The sequence below is a fragment of the Mus caroli genome, unplaced genomic scaffold, assembly GCF_978045245.1.
Source record: "Mus caroli unplaced genomic scaffold, Mus_caroli_1 scaffold_1, whole genome shotgun sequence".
NCBI classification, from domain to species: domain Eukaryota; kingdom Metazoa; phylum Chordata; class Mammalia; order Rodentia; family Muridae; genus Mus; species Mus caroli.
The window spans coordinates 170547378-170575338 of NW_028227256.1; the positions used below are offsets into that span (position 1 = coordinate 170547378).

General features: G+C 48.3%; 1 protein-coding gene across 4 annotated transcripts; it reads left to right on the top strand.

The window, feature by feature from the left end:
- The first annotated feature begins 32 nt into the window (after positions 1–32).
- Positions 33–27961, top strand: Cfap45 (cilia and flagella associated protein 45). Of its 4 annotated transcripts, none has more exons than XM_021160883.3 (12): positions 33–108; positions 6709–6834; positions 8630–8772; positions 10865–11009; positions 11314–11484; positions 12739–12917; positions 14042–14171; positions 17660–17806; positions 19665–19778; positions 20353–20546; positions 24297–24521; positions 24874–27961. In XM_021160883.3, the coding sequence occupies exons 1-12, from the start codon at positions 106–108 to the stop codon at positions 24950–24952; spliced, it is 1656 nt and encodes a 551-aa protein (XP_021016542.1). In that variant the 5' UTR covers positions 33–105; the 3' UTR covers positions 24953–27961. The 4 variants fall into 4 exon arrangements, with proteins under 4 accessions (XP_021016542.1, XP_085699191.1, XP_085699188.1 ...); XM_085843065.1 differs by lacking the exon at positions 33–108 and adding an exon at positions 5093–5110; XM_085843062.1 differs by lacking the exon at positions 33–108 and adding an exon at positions 5749–5885.

Consider the following 27961-nt stretch of genomic DNA (forward strand, 5'->3'; position numbering starts at 1 on the left):
TCGAGGGCGGGTCTAAATCGCTGAGTGCTAGTTCTTGGTTGCTATGGTAACGCGTCAGCTCCGGCGGAGCCGGTGGAGGTGCCTGCAGCTGAAGCGGCCGCAAAGATGGTGAGGGTCTGGGTAGCTGTAGTTCTTGAGTCCTGAAGTGGTTTGGGGCTCTGAGAGGGAAAGCTGGGGCTTTCTCTAAGAGGCTGGGGAAGACAGGAAGTTCTGGGAATGAGGACGGGACGACGGCTGGAAAGGAAGTCTCAAAAGACTGGTAGGGTTGAATGGGGGATGTGCTGCACCTTCTCCCCCATCCTCTTGAGCTGAGTCCTCTTGGGCTGTGGCGTGTGGTGTTGAGAAGAGCACCCGTTCGGAGACCATAACCTGCTATGCTGTTAACCAGCAGGGTGATTATGGGAAAGGCACCTAATGTTTCAGAAGAGCCTCCGTTCTCACTGTGTGGGAATGATTTGGGCACGTCGTAAGCATTAGTGAAGGAATGAATGAATGAGGTGGGGAATTCCTGGGGGAATGATTGGGGTAAGTCTTCCAGTTCTGATATTCTTTGGATGGCGGCGGATGGTCATGGGCATAGACTGTGAAGACCAGCAGGGCCTCGCAGGAGCCTGTGTTGGCTCTGAAGTGTTAGGGGAGTCTGCGGACAGGTGTTGGAGCTGTTGGAGCGTGTGGTTGCTGGAACTTACTTGAAATGTCTGGCCACCTGGGTGGCTGAGGTGGATATCTGGGTTGTCTTGGTAGACATCCTTTAGGCTCAGTGTCTGTCTTGCTCTTATGAGATTTAGTGGGTTTCAGAAGAAGCTGGGTTCCGAACTTCTGAGGACTCCCTGGCGTGCAGGGATGGGGGCCCCTTTTGGCTGTACATTTTGCTTAACTGTCTTCCCTCAGCACAGCAGTGTGTGTGTATGTGTGTGTGTGTGTGTGTGTGTGTGTGTGTGTGAGAGAGAGAGAGAGAGAGAGAGAGAGGACCTGACACTATGCCTGGTACCAAAGGACAAGTGTTAGAGGTAAGTTCTTCTGTCCTGTGTTAAAGGTGCCTCTTTCCCTAGCACTCATGAATCAGTATGCTACAACTGACTAGACTAGCTAGACTTGTGGGCTGCATAGCTCCCAAGCCCAGAGATTCCCACCCAGAGACCACTCAGGACTAGAGTTTGCCAAACTTACTGACCCTAACTTACTGGAATTTTCCTTTGGATAGGAATGGGCATACAGACATGTCAGGGGGCAGTGGGTTTGAGTAATCCCCAGCAAGCCAGGAGTATGTGTGTGTAGTGCTAATCACAGCTTTTTGTTTGAGAGCATGGAGGGATAAGAGGTGGCAGCAGCAGGGAGGCTCATAGACAAGCTTCCAGAACTCCCCCAAAGGAAAGGATCAATAGATCCTCTGGAGGGAGAGGCTGGAGGCTCATCTTCAACCCTGGTGTCATGTTAACGGGATATGTCATGGGTGGGCAGCCTGGTCCATTTAAAGAAAGAGGACAACCAGGTGGATCCCTCAGAGCGAGAGGCAAGAGGCCTGATGTGAGGGAATCCCTCCTTTCCCATAGCCAAGTCTGTGGAGTGGGAAGTACTCCCAGGCCAAGAATCTGAAGCCGGACTTTGTCAGCCTGTGTTGACTCTGTGTGCGAAAGAGGAACTGGATCTGAGTGGGAAGGAACATCTAAGAATGAGCAGCCTTTGTCTTTGTTCCCTTGACAGGTGTTGTACTTACGTCAGGGAAACTCCACACTGACCTAGTCTAGTCCCGGCTTGCCTTGTCTTACTTGAGTTTAAGCCAAATCCCCTAGATCCTGCCATATACAGATATACTTTGTTCTCAACTAGAAATAGTTATATATATATAAATACTGTGTTTCTTGGTCATAAAATAGTTACCTATTCATTGCAGAAAACTATTCAATATAAGAAACATCTTACGATAGTTACACTCACCTGAAATGTAGGGACCAGAGGGCAGTGATGACATAAATGTGCGATGTTATGCCCGGCTTTTATTTATTTATTTATTTTTTCTTCTCACTCCGGCCCAAAGATTTAAATATTATTATATGTAAGTATACTGTAGCTATCTTCAGACACACCAGAAGAGGGCATCAGATCTCATTACAGATGGTTGTGAGCCACCATGTGTTTGTTAGGATTTGAACTCAGGACCTCCGAAAGAGCAGTCAGCGCTCTTAACTGCTAAGCCATCTCTCCAACCCTATCCCCGGCTTTTATGTGAGTGCCACGGAGCCAAACTCAGATTCTCACAGCCTTGCAGCAAGCACCTTACAGCCAACCCAGCCCTCCATACCAACATTTCTAGAGGAATACTTATACGAAGTGGAAACTAAAGGGCTCCTTGGAAAGTCGGTTGGGTGGTGTTTTGCTGGGGCAAACACGTGAAGGAACGTTTAGCTGAGGTGAACACAGGTGAAAGACTAAGGCAGACTTGTGAAGGAACGTTTCGCTGAAGCAGACACAGGAGAGAGGATGCTCTCTGCTAAAGCAAGCATGCGTGTGACAGGACAGGTGATGAAGGATTCTTTGCTAACAACACACAGTGTATTGGTCTGCCTTACATTGCATAGTTGAGCTGCATTTGTTGGGACTCACGGTTTCCTGCCGCTTCCACACACTTGGACTGATTGGAAGAATGATGTCGTCAGCTGAAACAGAAGCATGAGTTGAGGCAAGACACGTGGAGGACACATGCTGTTTGGAGGATATAAATAGGACTCGAGGGACAGTGACCAAGGCTGAGCTAGGCTTGCTTATAGAGCTACTGTGCAGAGCTTGTGTGTCTCCTGTCTTCACTGATCTTCACTTTGCTGAGAGAGGCACAGCTGAGAACTCCTGTCGGTCCTCCTGGTCCCTCCAGCTGACTGGAGCAGAGGCTGAGGCTTGGCTGTCTCTGCTAGGTCATGTCACCACTTTTACTAACCCGACTTTACTGAACTAGACTGCTGGTATGACCATGAGGTGTTTGTGAGTGGATTGAGCTGCTGCTGCTGACCTGTGAACTGAACTGCCGATTTCCAGACAACACAGACGGGAGTTGCTCCAAAGAACTTTTCTAAACAGGCCCACTTCCCCTGTATCCTTTCTTTCCCACAAGGAGGTTAAAACATTTTAAGAACCATAATTAAAAGTAAGATTAAAAAAAAATTAAAGTTACACTTACATATTTCTTAGAATATATTTTCCTCAAAATTTTGACCGCTTTCTACAGTTATATAATGAGGTTCAGACGTGTCGTGCTCCCCACTACCCTCACAACCTCTTCCCTCTCCTATTGAAAAAAAAATCTTTTCTTACAAACTTTATATGTTGGGCTGAGAAGACGGCTCAGTGGTTAAGAGTACTGACTGCTCTTCCAGAGGTCTGAGTTCAAATCCCAGCAACTACAGGGTGGCTCACAACCATCTGTAATGGGGTCTGATGCCCTCTTCTGGTGTGTCTGAAGATAGCTACAGTGTATTCATATAAATAAAATAAATACATCTTGGGGCTGGTGAGATGGCTCAGCGGGTAAAAGCACTGACTGCTCTTCTGAAGGTCCTGAGTTCAAATCCCAGCAACCACATGGTGGCTCACAACCACCCAGAATGAGATCTGATGCCCTCTTCTGGTGCATCTGAAGACAGCTACAGTGTAACTAGTTATAATAATAAATAAATCTTTAAAAAGAAAAATACATCTTAAAAAAAACTTTATATGTTATGGAGATCCCCCATCTCATCGATATCCATTTGACTTAATCTTCCTGCCCCAGAATCTCTATTAGAGTAACCTTGTTTGGATGAGATTCTCATGCTCGGGACGTATATATGGTATATAAAGGGGGTGGGGAGAGGCAGCTGGGTTACTAAGATAAGCATTTTAGTGCAGGGCTTGCCTGTTTACCTGTCCCCAGTCTTTCCAGCCTCAGTTGTCGGTAGCTGGAGAAAGCTGCTTTTCCTTCCAAGGCTGTCTCCTTCCAAGCAGACTACTCAGCTTCTGGCTAGCCACTGCTCGGTGTCATGGGAATATTTATTTGGTCACGCAAGAAATAAAACCAGCCCTTCACCTCCTAAGAGGACCACTTGGCTACTGCCTCTGGTCCAGAGGGATCCAACTTTCCATTTCTGCTTGGTTCTTCATTTTTCCTCCCCCCTCTAGTGTGTTTACACAGTGACCTCCCTAGTTCTTCTTGTTACTTTTGGCAAAACTGGTTATTCTAGCCCTGAGGTAAGGCTTGTGGCTTCAAAGTCAGCAGTTCTTAAATGAGGTTTTCTTAGCTACCCAGCCGCCAGTGCTCTCAGCTTCCCCCATCTGGCCCGCTAGTGGCTGCTTTTCTGTAGTCATTTGCTTTCCTTCCTCTGTTCTGACTTCGAGGTTCAGGCAGTGGATTATTTCCTGTGCTGACTTCCTCCAACCTGGGTACCAAGGACACAGGAAAGAAAGGACACAGTCTCCGCCTCGAGGGACCTACAGTCTGGTGCACAATGCCACTCGCAGGGAGTCCTTGAACAGAAACCGGAAAACAGATGCGAAAACAATCACAACCCTCCCCATTTGTACTCTGGAGCCCTTTCTTATACATTACTATCCACAGTGGCTCAGACCACATCTGTGACCTGGAAAACGTGGAACGGTGGAGTGACTCGGAGTCAGAAAGATGCGTTTCCCAGAGGCATTCATCTTAGTCTACTCTAGACTCCTCAAGGGGTCATTTTATTTAATTTCATCCCTTGGGGTTTTTTTTTTTTAAATCAGATGTAAGTCGGGTTCCTGCTGTGTGCCAGGCACCCCCCCCCCCCGCTTGCAAATCTTCCTTAATTATATGGAGAACTCACACACCACCACCCCTCAAGAGCCTTCTATCGTTTCCCTTTATCCCCAGGGCTTACCCTCAATCCTACCCACTGTCCTTGCCATTCATTTCCTCTTACTCTAATTTTAAGTGGAAAGGGGAGCAGTTGCTCACCACGCACCACACAACAACCCTTCAGAGACTGTTCTTAGGTGTCACCGGGGCTCCCATATCCGCCTCTTCATAAATCCAGGCTTTTCTGCTCTGCTGTCTTGGGGCTGGCTGAAGATGACTCCCTCTGGAAGCCTACACTGGCTGAGCCAGGCAGTGAGTGGGGAAGGAGGGCGCACACAGCCGGGCTCATTGTTTGGTAGGGGGTCAGCTGAGGAGTAATCGCCCAGTTCCGTGTCAAAACCTGATACAGGTGCTACAGGTGCTGGGAGGAGGTCTTGTTGGCAATGGCAGATCAAGGAGAGATGGCAAAAACACCGTTTGGTGACCTGGAAGAGTCACTAACATTCAGTGACCTGCTCTGCTCATTTCTCCGTTTATATCATCCCCCTGGGGCTGCGGATTCCCAGACTTGGAGGGACCTTGTATGTCTAGACCATTTCCCCCAAGATATCTCAGCTTACAGAGCTTGGTTGAGCCGGGTGTGGGTTCCTCCAAAGCAATGAATGAATCAGCTTTAGATTAAGGCTACCCTTATCCAAAAGCCTTCGCGAAAACTGCTTCCCGGATGTAGATATCTACTCTCGGCGGGCCAAGATGAAGCCGAACTGACCGCTGGGACTGGAGGTTGTGCTTAGCTGGGTTCCTGGTTGTAAGCCGCCGAACCAGAACTCTTATTTAAGTGGGATGGAACACCCCGAGAGGATTTAGGAGAGCCCACGGATGTTGTACCAGCAGGGAAACGAGGCTTGGAAAGTAGGAACAGAGGGAGCCCCTTCAGCTGTAACCAAGGCCAAAATCGCAACTGAGAGGAGATCTGGCACAGGCTTCTCAACGCTGCTGGATTTGCTTGCTGGTGACGTCCTTATCAGCGCTGCCCCAGATGCGGCTGCTCCTGCTGCATCGGGTCAAAAAGGCTTTCCACGTTCAGGTTCAGTGTCTCGTATCACTGGTTCCCCAGTCGCTGTAAAGTCAGGGGCATCTTATTGGCTCAGCTTAGATGCCCTGCTTGACTAAGAAGACAAATACCTGATGTTTTCAGCTTTTGTCTTTGGGAATAAGCCTCATCTCCCACAACCATTAGCTAGGGTAACATAGGAAACGATTGGCACATCAAAAAGTATTCTATTTTGGTTAGCGCTGTCTGATTGATTGTAGCTGGTAATTATTGTTCATCCACTACCTACCGTTTGCCAGCCACCACACGCTGAGCTGTGGCCCAATGAGTTTCTACAGCTTTTATTTCCTTTAGACTCCAGCCGGCTCATGAAACAGGAAGGGGGTTGGGTGGTTTGTGCTTAATGAAAGGGTCCCAGAGCTCAGGCTGAGAAGGCTGGTGGTGAAGAGGACCATGTGCATTCCTGGGAAATGAGGAGCAGTTGGCCTCTCTAAAGCCATTCTTGTGGGAGACTGTACCTGTGCAGGGACGAGGAACAGGGAGCCTCCCTCCTCCTCATCACCGTCACCCCACACTCTCCATCTTTTTCATCTGTACCTTGTGACTGACTTGACTTCATCAGCTCTCGAGACGGCACAGATGCCCTTTCGTAGACTTAGTGTGCTTTGCCAAGAGGTCTCCCCACGGGGGACGCTGTACCCTACATTTCAGGTCCTATGTAGACACGTTTGTTCTATAAGAGGTTTCGCCGCATGCTCGCCCTTCTAGCTGTTGGCATAGGCTAGAGACATGTTTGCTGCCTGTGGTCTGGATGCCATTGGGTACCGATGACCGGACTTTCTGTCTCTATCTGCAGCCACTAAGCCCAGGGGATGCCTCAAGCTCTGCTTCCACCGCTTCCAACCGGTCACGGAATAGGACTCGCTATCGGACCAAAGCCATGAACTCTGAGGTAGACGAGAGCCTCTTTGGAGGTGTCAAGGTAACTCATCGTCAGTAGATTCCCCCAGCTCCCTGGTCGCTGCTGCCCCTTAACACAGCAGTGGCCTAGACCAGTGTTGCTTAGGGTGACGTTCGTACTAGTCATATCACTGAGATTTTTATGTCAAAGAAGGGATTCAGAGATCCTGGCTCTGACATCTAGTGTGTTCTAGGTAAACAGGGTACCTGGTTCCTCACCCCTAGAAATTCCCTCCCTTCTTTGACTTCCAGGGGTTCAGCTAAAACAATTGCTTAGCTTGGGGAGACGAGCAAGCCCCACCCAGACTAGGACAATGATAGTTCATGGAATGTGGAGAGGGAGGTGCAGTGCTCCTTGGAACAGCTTTGGTGCCAGTGACAGTTGATGAAGAGGGAAAGAGTGAGACTTGGAGAGCTGGGCAGGGGAGAGAGAGAGAGAGAGAGAGAGAGAGAGAGAGAGAGAGAGAGAGAGAGAGAGAGAGAGAGAGAGAGAGAGAGAGAGAACACTGAGGAAGAAGGGCCACGCCTGGAAGCACAGGAGGGTAGGTGGATTGGGGAGTAGAGAGCTGATGTCGGCCTTTGCTCTTCATTGCTCTCCCTGTGAGTGGAAGAGGACTTTCTAGAGGGCTCCGGAGAAGATCTCCCACTCTTCTGTGTCTTCCCCACTGGTAAAAGCAAGACTCAAAAGGGTGCAATTCTGTAAGTACACTTGCACTCTTTGTGAGGGGAACGGTCCTCAGGGAATTTTCTAGTTAAAAGGAGGGTGGGGAATGGCCCAGAGCTCCAGGTCCTACTTGTTTACTAATCCTATCTTGGCCCAAGTTCTTTGGCCTTCTGGGTAAATGAGAGTCCAGGAAGTTGGCAGTAGGGGGCAGAAGTGGCCCGCAGCATTGCTGAGTCGTGCCCTTCTGGAAGCAGAGACGAACACCAGGTGGCAGTAGCGCTCAGGGGACAGTGCATACAAAGTGACCCAGTCAAAGCTACCCCCTGGGCACCATGCAGGTGTCTGTTACTGCGTTTATGGCGCCTACATTTTCATGTGTTTAGAGACTGTATTTTCTTGCTAACCCTTCTGAGGTTAGAAGAATCTGTGGTCACATTGCTGAATCCTAACTGAGTGCCCTCCTTAATCATCATTTGTTCCCTAAGAGTCTTGCTGTGTGGCCCATGCTGGTTTCAGACTAGCTGTCCTTCCCCTGACTCTTGATTGCTGGGATCAAAGGTGCATACCACAATGCTTGGCCCAACGATGTTAGATTTTAAAGGCAGTTCTTGTTAGGCCACTTAGCTATGTCCAACTCCCTTGATATGGCTTAAAACAAACAAACAAACAAACAAACAAACAAACAAACCACTAATCATTAGAAAGGATTAAAAATCACTAATATTATATTGTAGATTTATCTATAGCATGTTATATTGCTTCAAAGTCACAGAGTGGTCCAAGAATCTCACAAGACCTGAAATGTTCATGGAGAGATAACCTAGACACCAAATTTTAAAGTTTCAACCTGATTGGTTTAACAGAGGTATAGATACACACTGTCAGCCCCTCTCCTCCCCACCCCTTGGCACAGTCTCCAGCATCCTTGGGAGGAATGCCTGCCCAAGAATAAAAGGTATTGTTCTCAGAAGGTCGGGCCAGTGCAGAACACACCCAAGCCATGTTTTGACGAAGACTACCAGGATGCTTCCCTAATACCGTAGGTGCTCTTGTGTTCTGTAGCTGCATGGGGGTGGATCTACTCTTGAGGTCCGTATTGGGTCAGTGGCAAGTGGAGTGACTATCTTCTATGGATTTCTTTCTGACCTGATAGCCTTCATCCCAGGGCAAGAGTGACAGCCCTATCGTGGTGATCCGTGATAAACACGCCATCCGGAAAACTCTCAGTGCTCTGGGCTTGGAGCACAAGCCGGAGACGATCCAGCTCATCACTAGAGACATGGTCAGAGAGCTCATGTGAGTCCCCGGGCACGGCTGCCACTGTGCAGCGTGACCCGGCCACCAGGATGCTTCTGTCCAGACAGCCCAACTCCATCTGCATTCCTACCCACCCCTCTCCTCTTTTCTTTTGTCTTGTTTGCCTGTATAGATTTTTTTTTAAATTCTCTTTTGCTTAACGTACACAAAAATGGATTTCGTTGTGACATTTTATTATATCTATATACTTTATTCTTCTTTGTCCTTTCCTCCGAGACTTCCCTCTCCTCTTCTCAACGGTCCCTAACTCCTCCAAATAGTCCCTTTCTGCTGCCATGACACACATATTCCAATGTCTGCTATAGTTCCTGTCTCCTACTTTAAACCTCTTCTTCCCTCTAACAGTCCCCCCCCCTCTGTGTGTGTGTGTGTCTGTCTGTCTCTCTCTTTCTCTCTCTCTCTCACACACATTCTACATGTAAAAGAAAAAAATCAATATGCCCATCTTGTTTCAGCGTTTTCTCTCCTCCATCTTGGCCCTCCTCCTCTCCCTTTGGTAGTTAGCATGCCACTGCCCTTCATTCCAAAGCTTGCTGTAGGCTCTAAAAGTAAAGGGTAGAGGGGCAATCAATGCTTCTAAGCCCTCAGCACTGCTTGGGGGAAGAGAAGTGGACCGTCGAGTCACTTCCTTTTGGGTACAAGGAGAATCCAAAGCAAAGGGAAACTGACCAAATGCCTAATTAGCACTCTGGCTCCTCCCCGGACTCGAGGCGATCAGAGGAAATTCATAGGGGCTCTCGGGTTCCTTTGGGGTTAGCTCAGTTTGACTTCCCTACTGGAACAGTGCCATCAGGCTCCTCCTGCAGGGCACAAGCAGAGCTCAGCTAAGTGCCAGGAGCCAGTGCTGTGTTTGGTGGCTTAGTTCTTCGAACTCTCAGACTGTCCTACCGCTCTGGCTCCACTGCTGAATGACAGTTCACAGAATTTGAAGCCCTTGGTTCAGGGCTTAAGCTGAAGAGACACAGCTGGATCCCCGTGCAGGAGCTGGACTTGACGATAGCCTCTGTTTAGCCAAGGCTGACCAGCCTGAGCATCTGACAGCCAGATGTGGGCAGTGGCCTGAGGGGTCCTACTTCTTGACCTCCCTGCAGACAGGCTGGTCATGCTTCAGATCCACTCTCTTAGATTTAGGTTGCTCTTGGTCACTTCACAGCCTCCATTGTTTTGGGCCATACCACTTGGTGCAGTCTAAGACCTTGCTAATAAGTGAACCTACTTCTAGGACAACCTCCCCCCCATCCCCCAACTTTTATTAGATGAGATTTCACTTCCTGTCTCAGATCATCTGCGTCTTGTTGCCATGCACCTGTTAAACTGCCTCGCCCAGAAGCAGGCTTTATTCTCTCCTCTCAGCTGCTCCCTCCCTCACCCCTAATGTATGTCATTTGTTTCTAATCATTATAATTAGCTGTAGGTTTGTTGAATGCGTTGGGTAGCTACAGGAGAGCTCTAGAGACACATCTCCAGGAGCTGTCGATCAGAGTTTTTAATTAATATTTAGGGTTCAAAGCTTCTATCCAGGCTGGATGGACAGGGATATTTCGATTTCCCACCAGCATCCACTTCAACCCTGCCAAGCATTCCCTTATACTTATACCTTATTCCAGCATCAGGAACAATCTGTTTTTAAAGTCTGATTCAACAGCTTTGTGTGTGCTAAGTACCAAGTACCGGCTCAGAGATTAGGCTGCTGATGTAGTTAAGATAGAGTCCAATCCTGAAGAAGCTGAAATAGGTCTTGCACCATTGGTCCTGAAGTGGCCAGTAAGATGGAGTCAGAATGTGGTGGGGCTCAGAGGAAGATTCTTGGGAGCAGGGTGGTAGACTTAAAGAAACACAAGGACAGGTCACCGACAGTTATATGGAGAACGCAGCATTTGAGACAGACTTAGGGAGAAAGACATAAAATGTCTCTTTTGTCTGCAGCATTGGTTGCTTCTCACCTGAAACCTTTCATTTAAGTGGCCCATGAATTTGCAGACTCTTCTGTCTTAGCATAGTATGGGGAGGAGAGGAGGGGAGGGAGTTTGGAGCCTGCTCTCCTCCATAACGCTGGTCATTCCTATGTCAGTGTTCCCACAGAGGACCCCTCTGGGGAATCTCTGATCATCAGCCCCGAGGAGTTTGAGCGGATAAAATGGGCATCCCAAGTCCTGACCAAAGAAGAACTGAATGCCAGAGAACAGGCCCTCAAGAAGGAGAAGGAAGCCATCTTGGTAACTCACCTTCCTAGCTGTGTCCTTGGTGGACGGGTGGCAGAATAGGAAAGTGGAGTAGGGAGGCCAGCTTTCCATCCCAGGAGGGATAAGCTCAGTTAAGGCATGCTAAAACAAGGTGTGCACATGCATTTAATAAACAGTACGTGCAGTACGTGGGCCAGTGGGAGGATGGGAACAAAGCCGGGCTGTGAGACCTCTCCGCTCTGATAAGTGAGGGAATGAAGAGAATTCTTGCCGGGTTACATGCAGCAGGTGAGTTTACGGAGAATAAACCCCACCAATCCGGGCTGGTCTCCCTTAGGAAGCCGTCACAATTCGCAAGAAGATTATGAAGCAGAAGGAGATGGCTTGGAACAATAACAAGAAGCTCAGTGACCTGGAGGAGGTGGCCAGGGAACGGGCCCAGAACCTCCTGCAGAGAGCCAACAAGCTCCGTATGGAGCAGGAGGAGGAGCTCAAGGACATGAGCAAGGTGGGGGCCTCTTCCTTCCCTCCGAGGGCTCCCTGCTGCTCCCTCTGTGCCAGGAACAGGCGAGGGCCTGGTGTGGGCGGGGATCGCGTGGATAGGAGGAGACTCGACCTGTTTCCCTGGATGTTGAGAGCAAGTCGCAGGCCCTTGAGTGCACATGCAAGATGATGAAGACAGCACTGCTTAGCAGAATTTTTGGCAGCACTGAACAAGCTAAGATATTGGGAGGGGCTTTGAGAACCATGACTGATAAGGATCTCACTCCTATTTCTATCCTGTTAGTTCAAGTCTGGCCCCAGATAGTGGTGGAGACAATAGCGTTCTTTTTGAAATGCCCAGAGTACTTCCTTTAGCTGGGAGCAGAAGGATCAGGGGCTCATTTGAAATTCTATTCTGTAATTCATTCACATGTGTCGCTCCCTTGTTGACTAATAGGAAAAAAAAAAGTCGACTTCCCTAGTCCTTCATCTCTGATTTTCATCTCTCTGGTAAATCTCTACGTGTACCGGCTCTTATTATTCCAAAGCTCTTACTTTCTGGTTCTTAATGAGGGCACCATGGCTTCTCATTTCTTTTATGCATGTTAGGTTCTTCTAGATTTTAAAAAAAAAAATGCACCAGTTGAATTTCTGCTGGAATGCCTTAGCTTCTCTACACACAATGCACTGTTCATGGGTCCTCGGAGAAGGAATTGCAAAGCTCTAACACCTTATGGAGGTTATGTGTGTGTTTATGTAGGTGAACTTGATAACACCGAATTCATTCATCATAGTTCCAAAGGCCGCTCCATTATCTAACGAACTCTACAATGCCCTGACTGACGCTGTCCCTCCTTGAATAAACTGTAGTGCCTGATAAGAAACCAGCAAAGGGTCTGGAGAGATGGCTCAGCAGTTAAGAGCACTGACTGTTCTTCTAGAGGACCTGGGTTCAAGTTCCAAGCAAGACAGCTTACAACTGTCTGTAACTCACAGTTCCAGGGTTTCTGACACCCTCACACAGACATACATTCAGATAAAACATCAATGAACATTAAATAAAAATAAATTATTAGAAAAAGAAAGTCACCAGTAAATGCTTGAGCTAGGGTGAGTGAGACGTGCTGTCTCTTTGGGCTCAGTGAGCAACCGAGCAAGTCTCCGGCCCGTGCACTCTGCTCTCATGTCTTCCTTCTTAAATGTCCACACACTCATAACACCTCCTTCCTTTACCTTATCCCCAGACCTAGTGCTAGGATTCTTTCCTCCCACCTCCTAGATTATTCTGAATGCCAAGTGCCACGCAATCCGGGATGCCCAGATCCTGGAGAAGCAGCAGATACAAAAGGAATTAGATGAAGAGGAGAGGCGGTTGGATCACATGATGGAAATAGACCGGCGGGAATCCCTCCAAAGGCAGGAGGATCGGGAAAGGAAAAGGAGGGAGGAGAGAGTACGGTAGGTAAAGGTGGGCTTTTGCCATTTCCCCCATAAGCCCTTTCTGAGTCTCTTCAGGTCCACGTAGCCTAAGCAAAGAGGGAAGAGCTGAGATGCAGTTGTGAGGCACCAATATCTCTCGTCCCTGGCAGAATGATAGAGGGAATCATACAACCTGCAAGGCTTATTTCCAAGGTTGTAATAGGCGCTTCTCTGTATACTCCAGTTCAGTGTCCTTTCTTGGTGCCTCCTGTCATCCACTCTACATCTTCCCCCAGCATCTATGAAGTCTTTATAAGCAGATCCAAGGAAGCAACACCCTGCCTCATTAGGCAGCTCTGATCTTTATGTTGACTGAGCTCAAACCCGCTCTCCGGGCCACTCTATCTGCTTCTGCCAAATCTCGCCTGTCACAGGAAGCATTCAAATACCCCATCTGAATATGAGCTTAACATTGCTGCCTGGCTGCTGCCTTTGCCTTGTCTATTCCCATTCTGCCAGCCTTTACTCATGCCAAAGGCTTTATTTAGATGCCTCCAAGTTTACTGACAAACTCTGGGGTCACTGGCAGGTGGCTCTGATTGTCCAGTCAGTATCCCTGGATTTACTGTTGAAAAGAGGGCTTTGTGGAGAGGACCTCAGGGTTCAGCCCTGTCTATCAGCAGCCGAGAGTCTTCAGTGTTACACGTTCTTACACAAAAAGACAGTAGGCAGAGGAGGCACGGGAGTCAGGTTGGAAGACAATAGAGGACAAACAGTAAAGGAATTAGAGATCCCAGCCTTTGAAAATCTACAAAGCCCTCTGTGAACCAGGGAGGAAGCTGTCTTCCCACATCATTAGGAGACTTAGGAAGAAGCTGGATTCTAGAGGCTTGTTAAATTATACTAGGCGGGAGGAGGTGGGTTAGGATGTAGGGTAACTCCTGGGCAGACAGATAAGAGGAATCTCAGGCAGGAGTACTTGGGGACTAACACAGCAAAATGGAGACACTCAAGGAAAGGACCCAGGAAACATAAGCATGCTGAAGGGACACTTGTCAACCGATGCCCTTGAAACCTCCTATCTAGGGGACCATTTGGGGAGAAGTCAAGGGTAGAGACTTGGTCTCCTCATTCAGAGCCACCGTGGCGTCGTGTTTTCCCAGGGGAAAACGGCACATTGTGGAGCAGATAAAGAAGAACGAAGAGGAGAGATCATTGCAGGCAGAGCACCGTGAACAGGAGAAGGAGCAGATGCTGGCCTACCTGGACCGGCTCCAGGAGGAGGATTTGCAGGTAACAGACCACCAGGCCATGCTGCGTTTCCCCACCTCTAGCAGCAAAGCCCTCCAAGGTTTCAGGGCTCAGGGTTTGGAGCGATTCCTTTCTTTTTTCCCTTGCAGGGCATACGTTCATTTCACAACATCGCCACTATCATCTTCTTAATTGCTGTCTGGAACATTTGTTTGGCCATGGTATCATGCTGGGGATGAGCTGTGATTTGGATAGATATTGTCCTTGCCTTCCAGGGACTTGGGGTCCAAGGTTGGCATATCAATGTGAACAGACACATAAAGGAAATATATGGTTGCACGCTTCGCACAAGTAAACATAGGGATGTTTTACAGTCTGTCCCTCGGTCACTGAGGGAAATTACGCACTCCATTGATGAGCGGGAGTGCTTTAGTTTCCTGCTCCCCCGCTGTTGTCTCATTCAGAGTACACAATATCCCATTGTCATTAACTGTGTTGGGAAGCCAAACCTTTTGTCCCTATTAGCTTAGATAAAAGTAGTAGGGACATTTAATGAAAACAAAACAAAACAAAATAAAACAAAACACCCGATGACACACATGTGTGAACTTCGTAAAGCTAAGACGGTCTTCTTTCTATTTGCCTTATCTGGCAATGTTGCAACACACAGAAGATCATAGCAAAGGCATATGCACAGAGACAGGTCTGTGGGGATGCATGCGTTTGCATGCAGATGGACACATGTGTGTGCTCACACGCACTCAGGAAGCCCAAAGCTGGTGTCAGGGATCACCTCTGTCACTCTTAATTCACCAAGGCAGGCCTCTCAGTCGAGCCTAGTCTTGCTAGCCGGTTTGCTCTGGGGAATTTCTTTCTCTGCCTTCTCCGGTTATAATTATTATTTTTTTAATTTTTAATATTTTTTATTACGTATTTTCCTCAATTACATTTCCAATGCTATCCCAAAAGTCCCCCATACCGCCCCCCCCCACTTCCCTACCCACCCATTCCCATTCTTTTGGCTCTGGCATTCCCCTGTACTGGGGCTTATAAAGTTTGCGTGTCCAATGGGCCTCTCTTTCCAGTGATGGCCGACTAGGCCATCTTTTGATACATATCCAGCTAGAGTCAAGAGCTCCGGGGTGCTGGTTAGTTCATAATGTTGTTCCACCTATAGGGTTGCAGATTCGGGTTATAATTATAAGTGGAGCACCACACCCACTCAGCATTTACAAGATTTCTAGGGATTCGAACTCCAGGCCTCACGGTCCTCGCACTTGTGTGGCAAGCGCTTTGGCCACTGAGCCATCTCTCTAGCCCTGTGGCAGGCATTTGAGCTGTATTCGTTCTTTGGCAATGTTGTACACTGTGTTTTGACCATATTCACACCTTTGCCCACTTTTTATTTCATTTTCAAAAGGCTACCCACACACAAAAGTTGAATGAATTAGAACTGTGCCGGTAATACTTGGTTAAAGTACTTTTGCCTTTGCCATTTTGACACCCCGCTACGAAATGCTTCATGCCCCCCATCTCTGAAGAGCAAGGCCCACTTACATAGCCTCCACCAAAAGCTCCTCCAGACGCCCTGTAACATCACCCAGTGTTAACCTAGATTCGGTTTTCTTTAATCGGCAAAGGAAAGCATTCTCAGTTACTCTTCTGTTTTCCAAACCTGTTTCTAATCAAGGCTCGCACGCCATATTTGGTTAAGTCTCCTTAGTCTGATTTGATCTAGAAGCATCCCCTCATTTGTGGACTCATTTGTTTCTTCAATATATTTTCATTTTTCCCTGACACCTAGCAAATCGTGCGCCTTTGTGGTCTACAGTGTGATGGTCCTCTATGTAGGATGTGTAATGGTCATATCAGGGTGACCAGCATATTCAACCCCACAGAGAACTGACAGTCCTTAGTATTGGGAACACCCAGAATCTTTTCCACCAGCATTTTAAAATGCACAGTTGGTTATGATTGGCAGTAATTGTCCCACTGTGCTATAGAACACCAGAAATTATTCCTCTTACCTAATAGCATTCCTGTACCCGATTCCTTTTCCTCCCGATGCCATTTAACTCATGGAACTCATAGTCTTTTGTTTTTTGTTTGTCCCCCCTCCCACCCCCCTGCCTTCCTGTGTATATGGATGATTCAGTTGTCATCAGCCAGGACACCGGGTGTTAGTGAGTGACTGGGGATCTCCAAGATTCCCATAGGTGGTCGGTCAGAGGTTTTCCTAGCTCCCACAATGTGAGGTCCAATGTGAAGACTTAGGTTGAAGACTCCTGTCTGGGGCAGAAAATAAGGCTTGTAGACTTGCGGAAGACTTGCAAAGGAGACCTAGAAGATAGACAGACACACCTAGCTAGGACACTGGCTCTGGGAGAAGTGTGGGTAACTGAGGTATAGGGAAATATACAGGGAACCAGGTGGTAGACCAAGACTGGACACTTCAGCTCGGTTGTGGGGAGCTGGGAATTGGTGGGCTCACTGCGGTGCTCCAGCAGTGAGTCAACACCATTCCACTGGTGTCTCACAGTCCTTTGGATGTCCTTCCAAAGGACACTCCCAAGTCTCCAGGAAGTAGTAGTATTAGGCAAGCTTAGGGTAGAACCTAGCACCTCAGCAGACATAGAGCTGCTTGCCAACATCCCAGGCAGCAGGGCAGCTTTTCCACATGGCTAGCGAGATGGAGAAGAGTTGAGGGAGGTTTTCTTTCTTTCCCCCCTTGGTTTGGTTGCTTTGAAGGGCTTCAGTGGCAAGAAACAGGGTAAGTCCCTTTCGTTCCTTGGAAGTCAAATGAGCCAACAAAAACAACCACCCGAAGGGTAAATACACAAGTTTCTCATCTGTTCAAGGCCCCACCTTTCAGAACTTGGGAAGCAGCCTCTGCTAATGCCCAGTGAGTGGAAACCAGTCAATGTGAGCCACACTTATTATTTTGTTTTTAATCATCACTACGGAATGGGATCTCAAATTTGAGTTTCAATAGGAAAAGGAATTTGAATGCAGAGGGTAGTCGCTCATGAGGTCTCAAGGGTAGACTTTAGCGCAGCAAGAGGGAGAAAAAAAAATTAAGAGCCTCCATTTCCAGAAAGCATTGAGAGATAAGTGTCAAGGGCCATCACCAAGCTGAGTTGGGTGAAGATACAAAGAGGCTATTTGATTGTCCATTATATATATATATATATGTATATATATATATATATATATTTACTTAATGTATGCAAGTACACTGTTGCTGTCTTCAGACACACCAGAAGAAGACATCTGATCCTGTTTCCGACAGTTGTGAGCCATCATGTGATTGCTGGGAATTGAACTCAGGACCTTTGGAAGAGCAGTCAGTGATCTTAACCACTGAGCCATCTCTCTAGCCCCTTATTATCCGATCTTGAAAGACAGCTTGAATCCGGGCTTGTAATGGCCACACTGTACTCCTCCTGCCTCTGTCTTTCTCTATACCAGCATGTCAGTAGCTATATGCCTTGCCTTCTTCTCCTCTGAGGATCTCTTCCTTTTGCTGGCAGGATCTGGAACGAAGACATCAGGAAAAACTGAAGATGCAAGCTGAAATTAAACGTATCAACGATGAAAATCAGAGACAGAAAGCAGAGATGCTGGCACAGGAGAGACTTGCAGACCAGATGGTGATGGAATTTACCAAGAAGAAGATGGTAGGGACTTGGTGTACAATGCTGGAACCACTGTCCAGGAGTGACATGTCTATAATGGACTTGAACAATTGTAGGACTCTAGCAGGAGACAGCCATGCCTTCATTTTAAAATACATAGGGCTGGCTTCGTTTTCTCTTCATCATAGCCTGATAAATTGTTCAGCAAGAGTGTAGATTTTAGAGACCCCCCCCCCCAAACCAGTGAGTCATTATTTTCATTGATACAGTCACTTAAAAGCTGGAATTAGGGTCACATGCAGTAAAAGAAAACCTAAGTGATTGGTGAAAGTAAAGCTTATATTAATTCTTCAAGGGTTGAGAAGCCTAGAAACCGAGCGTTGGCTTCCCCATAAATTTAAATTTTTTTTTTGTAAAAACTCTTATATAGGACGGCTTGTATTGGGTAGTTGAGATACCTCACTGTAGAATGACCATATAAGAAGAAATAGATGGGAAAAGCAATATCTGCAAGCAGCTTGGGATGGGTAAAGCTCCTAAATGTGTGGACTCACTCTGGGTCTGATGGGTGATAGGTTGATTGGGGTATGTAGGGAGTAGAGGATGAAGGAGAGAAAAAAAAAGACTTTTAAGTATAGTTTAGAGCGAATATGGAATTATTTTAAAAACACAGAAATACTCAAATGGCAGGGGAATGATTCCTGTGCATGTGGATCCAGTGTCTTCTGCAGATTTGGAGCTCCTGATGACAGTTAACTTCGTCTACTTCTCTTATGATGCATTTTTAGGCAGTGTGCTGATCCTTTCAGCTCTGCCCCTTCAGGACTAAAGGCAGAGAGTGGTTGTGGAAGCATCTAGAATTTTCTTTCCTGCTATCCAGGGCAAGATGAGGCAGAGGAACCAGTGTTATGAAGTATAGTAGGATGAGGGGGTACCTGGCAGGTCCAGAGGAGTAGAGGCAGCAAACAAGCCATGAGGGAGGGCATTGAGAGATTGAGAGAGGCAGCAGAGAGGGAGAAAAAGGAGGCTCTGAGGACAAAGGGGGGGGTATCCAAGGGGAGGGAGGGAGAGAGGGAGATGAGGTAGGAATTCAGCGCTATACCTAGCTAGGCAGGTATAGCGTAGGCAATTGCTAGGTCCTTGAGGGCAGAAGAGCTGGATTGCCTGCAAGCTAACAATCAGCTTGACTCTGTGGAGCCTAACCCCAAAATAGGCAACTCTCTGGGATTCTTGGCAGTCTGGGAAGGTAGAATAATGAGGGATAAGGGAGAGTCTTCATGGAATGACCACGGCATGCCACCCAACATGTGCCTGTGGTCATGTGACTGCTCTAGGCACAGTGGTTGAGAAGCCGTGGGGTTTATTCACTCCTGTTCTTGCACAGAGGTGGTAAAAGGGACAGCATTTTGATGGTTTACTCTTGAGGTATCTGCTACGGGCACCGTGGGGTTGCCCAAAGCACAGTTGGCAGTTTTCCCAGGCACTAATGAGATAACGTCTACCTGCTGCATTTTACAAGGCAAGGCAGGGAACCGCAGTTGTTACTTGGCTCTGTGGCCTTGCAACTTGAAATTATCTTCAGTGTGACTGAAGGAGTAGGAGCACTGGGGTTGAGGATTCTGGCGTTCAAAACAGTTTTGGCATCCACAGCTTCTGTCTGATGAGATGCTGCCTGGGCTCTCTAGGATTAGGCCCGAGAAAGCTTTTTGTAAACCACGGCTGCCTTCTACAAAGGCTAGTTGTCCTTTTGTTTGTGCATTGCTAAAGTCCCACCCCCATCTTAGATCTAGCAAGGAAGTGGAAGGGAAGATGCTGGAAAGGACGTTCCTGTACAGATTGCGTTTCTCTGTGCAGAGCTGCAATGGTGTGCTTTATCCTGAAGCCTTTTTCTTCCCGGCAGGCTCGAGAGGCAGAGTATGAAGCTGAGCAGGAGAAAATCCGGAGGGAGAAAGAGAAGGAGATCGCCCGCCTGAGGGCCTTGCAGGAGAAGGCGCAGGATTATCAAGCAGAGCAGGTATCCACTTCCTCTCTCCCTCCCACTCCCGGGGAAGCCATCCCTTGACAGCCTGTAAAGTGGCCTGCAGGGTGGAGGTATAGAAGAGAGGATGCCTGCTGTCTAGCCTTCAAAAATATAACCGCAGACAAATGCCATTTAATCATGGGGGATGTCTTTTGGAAAAAGCACCTGAGGAGGAAGGGTGGGCCCTTTCCCATTGTCCACGGCAGCTGGAAGAGAGCAGAAGTATGTGCTTAGGTTCTAGAGAAAGCTTTTGACTGCTGTATAAAGAGGATTTTCCAACCTTTCCTGACTAGTGAAACATCATCAGAGGAAATGTGGCATCTCTATCATTAGCAGTTTTTAAAGTTAAAAGCAACTCCAGGGGTCTGAGGAGGTGCTCAAGGAACCGGGAAAGAATAAGGATGGGGGATAGGATACCCTTTGGGGAAATCTTCTGACCCTAAAGAATCTATGCCAGGATTCATCTTTCCTTAGGCAGAATGGAGTCTGTATGTCAGTGACTATCTCCAGTTATTTTGTATCCTCATAGCTCCCCTGTTTCCCCCCACCCCCCTGCCTGCTTTCTTAGGATGCCTTGCGGGCCAAGCGCAACCAGGAGGTTGCAGATCGAGAGTGGCGTCGAAAGGAAAAGGAAAATGCGCAGAAGAAGATAGAGACAGAGGAAAAGCTGCGCAAAAGCCGGCTGGAGCAGGTGGCATTCAAGGAACACACGCTGGCCGTTCAGGTTCAGCGTGACCGAGATGAGTTCGAGAGGATCCTTCGGTAGGAGATGCTGAGAGAACCCTGGCTTCCTTTCCCGTGTTGAAGGCTGACAGGAGTGTGCTCAGGGGATGGTGTGTGGTGGATGGAGAGGAGATTCCTGCCATGGTCCCAGGAAGGTGCACATCCGTCTTGATCATGTTGCTGCAGTCATCCTGACTAGATGGATGGCTGAGATATTTCAAAGCCATTCGAGCCAGAAAATTTTCTGATTAGAGAATTGGAAAAGAACATCTGGAAGTGTTTAAGGAACCGAGGGTTATTTATCCTGTATCAGTAACAGTGTAAAGAAAGGTCCCTCCTGCCGCCCTTAGGTCCCACATCTTTCTGCAAACTAGGGAGACTGAGTAGGAGAAGCCTAGAGGAGATGGAGGATTCATCCAGACGCTAAGGATTGTGTCATTAGAGCAAGGCTTTGAGGGAGTCTTTGCCATTGATTTGACTCATAGCTGGTGATCAACATGCGTTGAAGACTCTGTCTGGGTATCATGAAGCTCATTAGAAGTGAGTGAACACTGCCTGTGCCTGATCCACCCGAAGGCTTCCAGAGATTGCTGCTTGGGTGGACATCTTCTACGTCTCTCTCTCTCTCTCTCTCTGCTGCGTGGCAGCTAGCATCTCTTTACTGTTTGTTGTTTCCGTTCAATGATGATTTCAGCCTGCGCGCAAGAGCCAAGGACTCATAGCGCCTACTCTTCTGGTCCTCCCTCAGAGCAGCAGGCTTCCTTCTCTGTTCTCTCCTCCACCACCAGGCCTGATCCGACTGGGGACCACTTCCTTTGTGCTTTGTTTCAACTTCTAGAAAATAAGATTTTAAAAAGGAAGGGGTGGGGGAACCAAACCAAAGAAAATTTGCATTTGGAGAACTTGAAATTACAGAAAGTATGCTCAAATGAAGCAAATTTGACCAGCACCCAGTCATCTTGGTGTCTGGGCCTTGGGTCCTTACTATTGGAGCTGTCTCAGTCAGGAGCAAGCCAGGCCAGGCTCCTGGGCCTCAAAGGAGGCGGAGCAGACCTTCTCCCCAAGATCATCATTCCTGGGTTCTCATAGGATCGTGCCCCTGCTTGTTCCCACTGACTGAGATGCCTTTGGCTCTTCTGCCTTTCTTGCCCCTCACCTCCCTGCCCCCCCCGCCCTTCCCCCCGCCCCTCAGGTTGTGCTACGGTCACCAGACACCTGGTAATGAAGAGAGCCCCCACAACCCCCCACAGAGCCTGCCATTGGGCTCCAGATTTCCTTCCAGGTGTCTCCCTGTGCCTCTGTGCCCTTGGACAGCTGTGCGCTTTTGGCAGGCACTAATAAACATTAATGGGATGAATTCCAAGCCCTCCTTTTGCTCCTGACCCACTTGACTCTGCTTTGCTGGGTCTGCCTGGAGCATAGACACTAGCCAGCTATTAAACTCCATTCAGCTCTTTGGAGAAGTCCTGCTGTCCTGGCTTAGCATCCAGACCTAGTGTCTCCACACCAGGTGACTTCCACGATAGATGTCTTTACTTGGGGAGTGTCCCCGCCACCACAGCCAGCAATCCAGATTCTCTTACTTCAAAAGCGCGGCCTCCAGTGCAGCCTGCATATGGATGTCCTGCTTCTGATCAGGAGATCCTGAACTTTCAGACTGCTGACTGGCGGAATCGAGACCTTTAGAAAAAAAAAAAATACTGCCATTTAGGTGACACCCTAACGGGTTGTGATTCAACAGTCGGGGGCAAGCAGCTTCTGAAATGCTTTAGGTGACTCCAGCACGCAGCCAGAGCCCACAAATGTTGCTTTGCCTTTGTGGCATGGCCAGTGTATCACTTACTTTGTTTGCTTACTGCCATGAGAAAAATGCTCAGTGAAAGCATTTTGAGTAAGGGCTTATTTCAGATGGTTTGAAGGGGCACGGTGCATCCTGGCAGGGAAGCCATGGCACGGAAGTGACCAGCCACACCACATTCAAGAAGCAGACAGAAGGGCTGGTGAGATGGCTCAGTGGGTAAGAGCACCCGACTGCTCTTCCGGAGGTCCAAAGTTCAAATCCCAGCAACCACATGGTGGCTCACAACCACCTGTAATGAGATCTGATGCCCTCTTCTGGTACAATCAATCAATCAATAAATAAATCTTAAAAAAAAAAAAAAGAAGCAGACAGAAAAAAAAAAATCCGCTGGTACTCAGCTCCCCTTCTCCATTAAAAAATATCCAGTCTAGGATCCCAGTTCACAGGATGGTGCTGTCCAAATTCAGGAGGAGTCTTTCCTCCTCAGTTAAACCTCTGTAGAACCCCCACGCCAAACCCTACCCCTAGACATGTCCAAAGATGTATCTTCTAGGTGAGCCTAGTGCCTAGTCAAGCCGACAATGGAGATTCACTGAGTCCCTCCTCAATTGGATTTTTCAGCTGCCCACCAACCCCAGCAGCTCTCTAGTAACGCCCCAGCTTTCCCTTTCCTGTTATCCGCTCACTTTGATGCGTATGAACAATAGGAAGCTAATCTACACACAGTGATCACAAGCAGGGAGAACACACCTGCCTGAGATCCGTGTGGGCTGTGGGCACTTGACGTGTAACTATAGAGAGAGGTGTGTGCTCACCAGCGCTTCCCTTCCTATGAACTGGGAAAGGCTCCATGGGGCTGTGGGATTTGGGGAGGTGTTTGCTTGGCCGGAGGAGCTGCTCCGACTTGGGAGGGCTCGCCATGTGTTGGTAGAGTTTGGAAGACACCAAGGAGATGAATAAGTGACTGAGGTCTTTGGCAATGGGAGGAGAGGTGATCTTTGTTTTGGTGTGAGCAAGCCTGTGGGAGAGAAGCAGGTAAGAATTCCCCGCCTGAGATAGTTTTACAATTTGGTTTTGATTGTATTGAGAAGAAATCCAGTATTAGGTTAGGTGGCCTCTGACCAAATTTCTTTGAGATGTAAATATATTTCATTTGAGCGTCTCTGGATGTCATTAGAGATTTTTCTACCTGATAGTAGACTAGGAAGCATTGTTATGGAAGACATCCATAGAAGGAATGTGAGACCATGAATCAGTAAGAGAAGAGTCAGCCTGAGTTCTTGCCTTCTTCCAGCAACCAAAGCAGGGCTAACCTTACAATGTTTCCTTACCCTTGTTTGGTTTTGTTGATGTTATGATTGTAAGGGAGGCAAGGAAGGAAGGAAGGAAACTTAGAACAGGCTGGAGAGGAGTTAGGTGCATCATTAGAAGGAAGAGAAGAAATAGCTCTCGGTGGGCGAAATCCTGGTTGTAGGACCCAGCTATATAATTTACAGAGGCCAGTGAGTGTTTTGAATGTGGAGATTTTTATTTAAAATAAACCAAGGGGTTGGAGAGCTATCTAGCAAGTAAGACCATTGGCTGGTTTTTTGTTTTGTTTTTTTTTTTTTTTTTTTTTTTTGAGAGGATGCAAGTTCAATACTTGTCACCCACATGGTAGCTCACAATGGTCTGTAACTCCAGTCCCAGGGCATCGGATGCCCTCCTTTAGTCTCTGAAGGCATCAGGCATAGAAGTTGTGCACAGACACACGTGTAGGCAAAACACTCACACATAAAATGAAAAACAATTAGAAATTAGTAAGAATGTCAACACTGTGGCATATGACAATGTATTTGGGTCTGTCCCGGGAGAGGAGCACGCGGTGGACACTTTTAGTCTGGGGCCTGAGACCTCGAGGTTGGACAGCTGTGGACCTTGAAGCATGACCACTGAGGGGGGTCAACCCAGGAGCCCAGCCAATCACATTCCTTTTGTCCCTCTCCCAGGGCTCAGAGAGAGCAGATTGAGAGGGAGAAACAGGAGCAGGAGAAGAAGGCCAAGGGGTGCCTCCAGCATGCCAACGAGCTCCGACGGCAGGTGCGTGAGAACCAGCAGAAACACGTGCAGAACCGGCTCGCTACCTTCGAAGAGGGCCGACGCCTCAAGGAGGAAGCCGAGAAGCGCCGCGAGCGCATCGAGGACATCAAGAAACAGAAACTGGAAGAGCTGAGGTGCGCTGGGGTCCTTTCTCTCTTTCTTCTCCTCCTCTTTCCCAAAGGTGTAGCAGGCTGGAAACGTCAGGTTGGGAGGGTTTTCGGCCCGAGGCTTGCCCTCTGAAGGGGGCTCTGACAGAAGCTTCTGGACTGGGACTCCTTGGTCCACTGGTAGCTCCTTGGCAGTGTGTATGTACTTGACTGGAATGTACTTGGTGGTACATCAGGGTGCCAATGTGCCAGCTAGAGGCAACCAGTAGGAACGGCTTGGGGTACAGGACGCCAGGTTCTGGAAGCCCAGGGCATTTTTTCTCCTGTCACACTTTTGGTGAGTACCCTACTTACATATACCTGGCGTTTCTCCCGGCAGAGCCACCGGCCTTCCTGAGAAGTACTGCATCGAAGTTGAGCGCAAAGCCAACATCCTGCCAGCCACTTCTGTCAACTGAAGGGGAATCTCTATGGTCTCTGGGAGAGCACGGATTCAGCTTGCTCCCCGGGGCGTCCAAAGTGCTGCTAACCTAGACGTTTCATAGTTACAGATTAAAGCTATTCTATTCTCTAAGGGACAACAGCTCCACTTCACTGCTGTGGGGCTGGGGGATACCAATGGCCACTGAAGGTAGATCAAGATAAATTACCGTGGACCTGGATGCGGGAGGGCTGTCGCTCATGGGTAAGAACCAGATGGTGTTCTGGTGGGGTTTTCGCGCCTAAACGATGGGCTCCATTTTCTCTGACCAGGGGTTCCTGGCCTTTTTGTAATCATATATATTCTTATCTCTCCACTGACCCTGTATCCATGTCATAGGAATTTGGGGCCACTGAGACAAGAGTTAGAGCTCTGCTTTTGTTGAGGGCTGGTGAAAGGGGTGCACTGGGCTGAGCTGGAGGGGGAGGAGCCTGAGTAGCTGGGACTGGCTTGTCCTGGGCTCCTGACTATGACTCAGATCACATATATGGAGGGGGCAGTGTGTGAGCCCGGGGCTCAACACCCTGGACTGCATCCCTTCCTGCTTAGATCCCTTTCAGTTCCAGGCAGCAGTGCAGCACAGTTCTCATGGAGGCACCCCCAGGGCACAGCTCCTCACCCCAATACAGCTGACCCTCACTCATGGCTCTGCTCTCCTCGGTTCGCTTTAACCCGTGAGTGGGCCTCCTCAAATCCAGTTCTGTTAGAAAATCTTCCTGCTTTGCCCCAGTCTATGCCTATTTACACATCAGGTACTTACTGAACGCTTGTTATACCACGAGCCATCTGGGTTCTCAAGTCTACTGAAGTCGACTTGGTCCCCTTTTTGGAAGTTTCTCATTTGTGCTGATTTTCCCCTCAGCTTTCTTGTTTTGTTTTGTTTTGTTTTGTTTTGTTTTGTTTTGTTTTGTTTTGTTTTGTTTGAGACAGGGTTTCTCTGTGTAGCCCTGGCTGTCCTGGAACTCACTTTGTAGACCAGGCTGGCCTCGAACTTAGAAATCTGCCTGCCTCTGCCTCCTGAGTGCTGGGCTTAAAGGCGTGTGCCACCACCGCCCAGCTTCCCTCAGCTTTCGTACATCTTTAGAACATCTCAAACATGCCCTTTAGGATGGCCCTGGCATTTTCAGAAGGCAACACCACCTTTCAATGATGGAGGCACTTCTCTGTCCTGGAAGGAAGGGCTTCCATTTAAAACCATCAGTGTGGTGCCCATCTCCCCACCCCCAGACCCTTGCTCCATCTCTCAGACTCAGCCTAGTCTTGTCTCCATGCAGTCCGCACCAAGGAGGAAAGGACAGTGGCTCAGTGCGTCCTGGGTGTTTACAAGCCAGGTTACAAGGGCCTGGGGCAAGAGTCCTCTTTTCATAGTGCCCAAGGAGAGTCACAAGCTGCTTCCTGTGTTTCCTCTTCCTCAGGACTTCCCCAGTCACCCTCTCCACCTTCCTCAACTAGACTATTGCTTTTATACAACTAGGCAGGAAGTTCCATTGGATGAGGGGAAAACCCCCTAACTCAATGTCTTCCAATCTAAAGATGTGTATCCATTCCTTCCTAAAGGTCTTGGGAGATATGGTACCCAGCCCACGATAAGAGAGAAAGCATTGATGCTATAACCAAGGATTCTAGTCTGCCTCTAGCTGGCACATTGACACCGCTAATTGTCGGGTTGATGCTGGGACCACAGAACAAGCCTCATCTATTTCAGAGGACCTTCCTTCTCACGAATGTCAGAACCATCATTGGTACCTACTTTTTGTCTGGTTCTATGCCCACTGTCTGCAGAGCTGAAAAGAATGGGTCTGCTCTGCTGTGCAAGCCAGGGAGGAAAGAGGTGTAAGACAAGCCTGGCAATTGACGAGGGTGGCTGCTGGGAGACTTGCAGAGCCCACAGCCCCTAAGTGAGACAGACTGGAAAGGGTTTAGGCACAGGGATTAAAGGTCTGGCTCTGGAGAAGGAATTATAGCCAACTAAGAATGTGCAGATAGTTGGGACAGTGAGAGATGGTTCTGCAGTTAAGAGCACTAGTTGCTCCTCTAGAGGTTCAATTTCCAGCACCCACGTGGCAGCTCACCCCAGTGTCTAACTCCAGTTCCTGGGGATATATGGTACCAGGCATGCATGTGGTGCACACATCTGTGCATGCAGGCAAAATACCCATACACATAAAATAGATGAATCTTAAAAAATAAACTAACCATATATATGTATATACACATGAACACACATAAAGATGGTTTGGGAGAGAATCTCAACACAGAGGATTGCCCCTCTAGTCCCATTAACTTTTTCAAGTTGGCCCATGATGTGGAGGAGGGGGTCTGATACCTTCTCTAAGGATTCACGAGAGACTTTTCACAGGCTTTGGTAGCCTCCAGAATCAGCTGGCTCATTGCCTAGAGCCCAGCTCCTCTAAGCAGGACAGTTCTGAGGGCTGTTGGGGGTCTTGGGTAGTTCCACATTTATCACCTCGTATAAGCCTCCTACCCGCTCTTTCTAAGGTGCTTTGTGGTGGTGATTTTTTTTTTTTTTAATTACTGGGGAATGAATGGGAGCCTCACATATGCCAGGCAAGCACTCTAATATCAAGCTGTCTCTCCAGGCCCTCTCTAGCCCTCTTAATGATGATTGACAGTAGGACTAGTTCCATAGAGAAGTCAGTCACCCAGCTGAAATAGGTGGGTCCTTCTGTGGCAACAGTGGTTGAGTCAGTAGGAAGTGGGGTGAACACACAGTCTATGTGGAGGGGGTGTGTATGAAGTGAGGTGGGGTACAAAAAACGTGTGATATCGAGGGCTCTCGGGTACCCGCAGACTCAGCAATCAGGAGTGAGCAGCCTCAGCCTTGCCTCTAAAGGGTTAACTCTTGACCCTTTGCTGAGCTCTTTCTGCTGGGGAAGCTTCTGCTGACCTCATGCTCAGAGGCACAAGTGGTTTTGTGTTTCCCTCCAAGCCACAGATCAACCTTGGGGTTTTCTGGGAGGCTGCA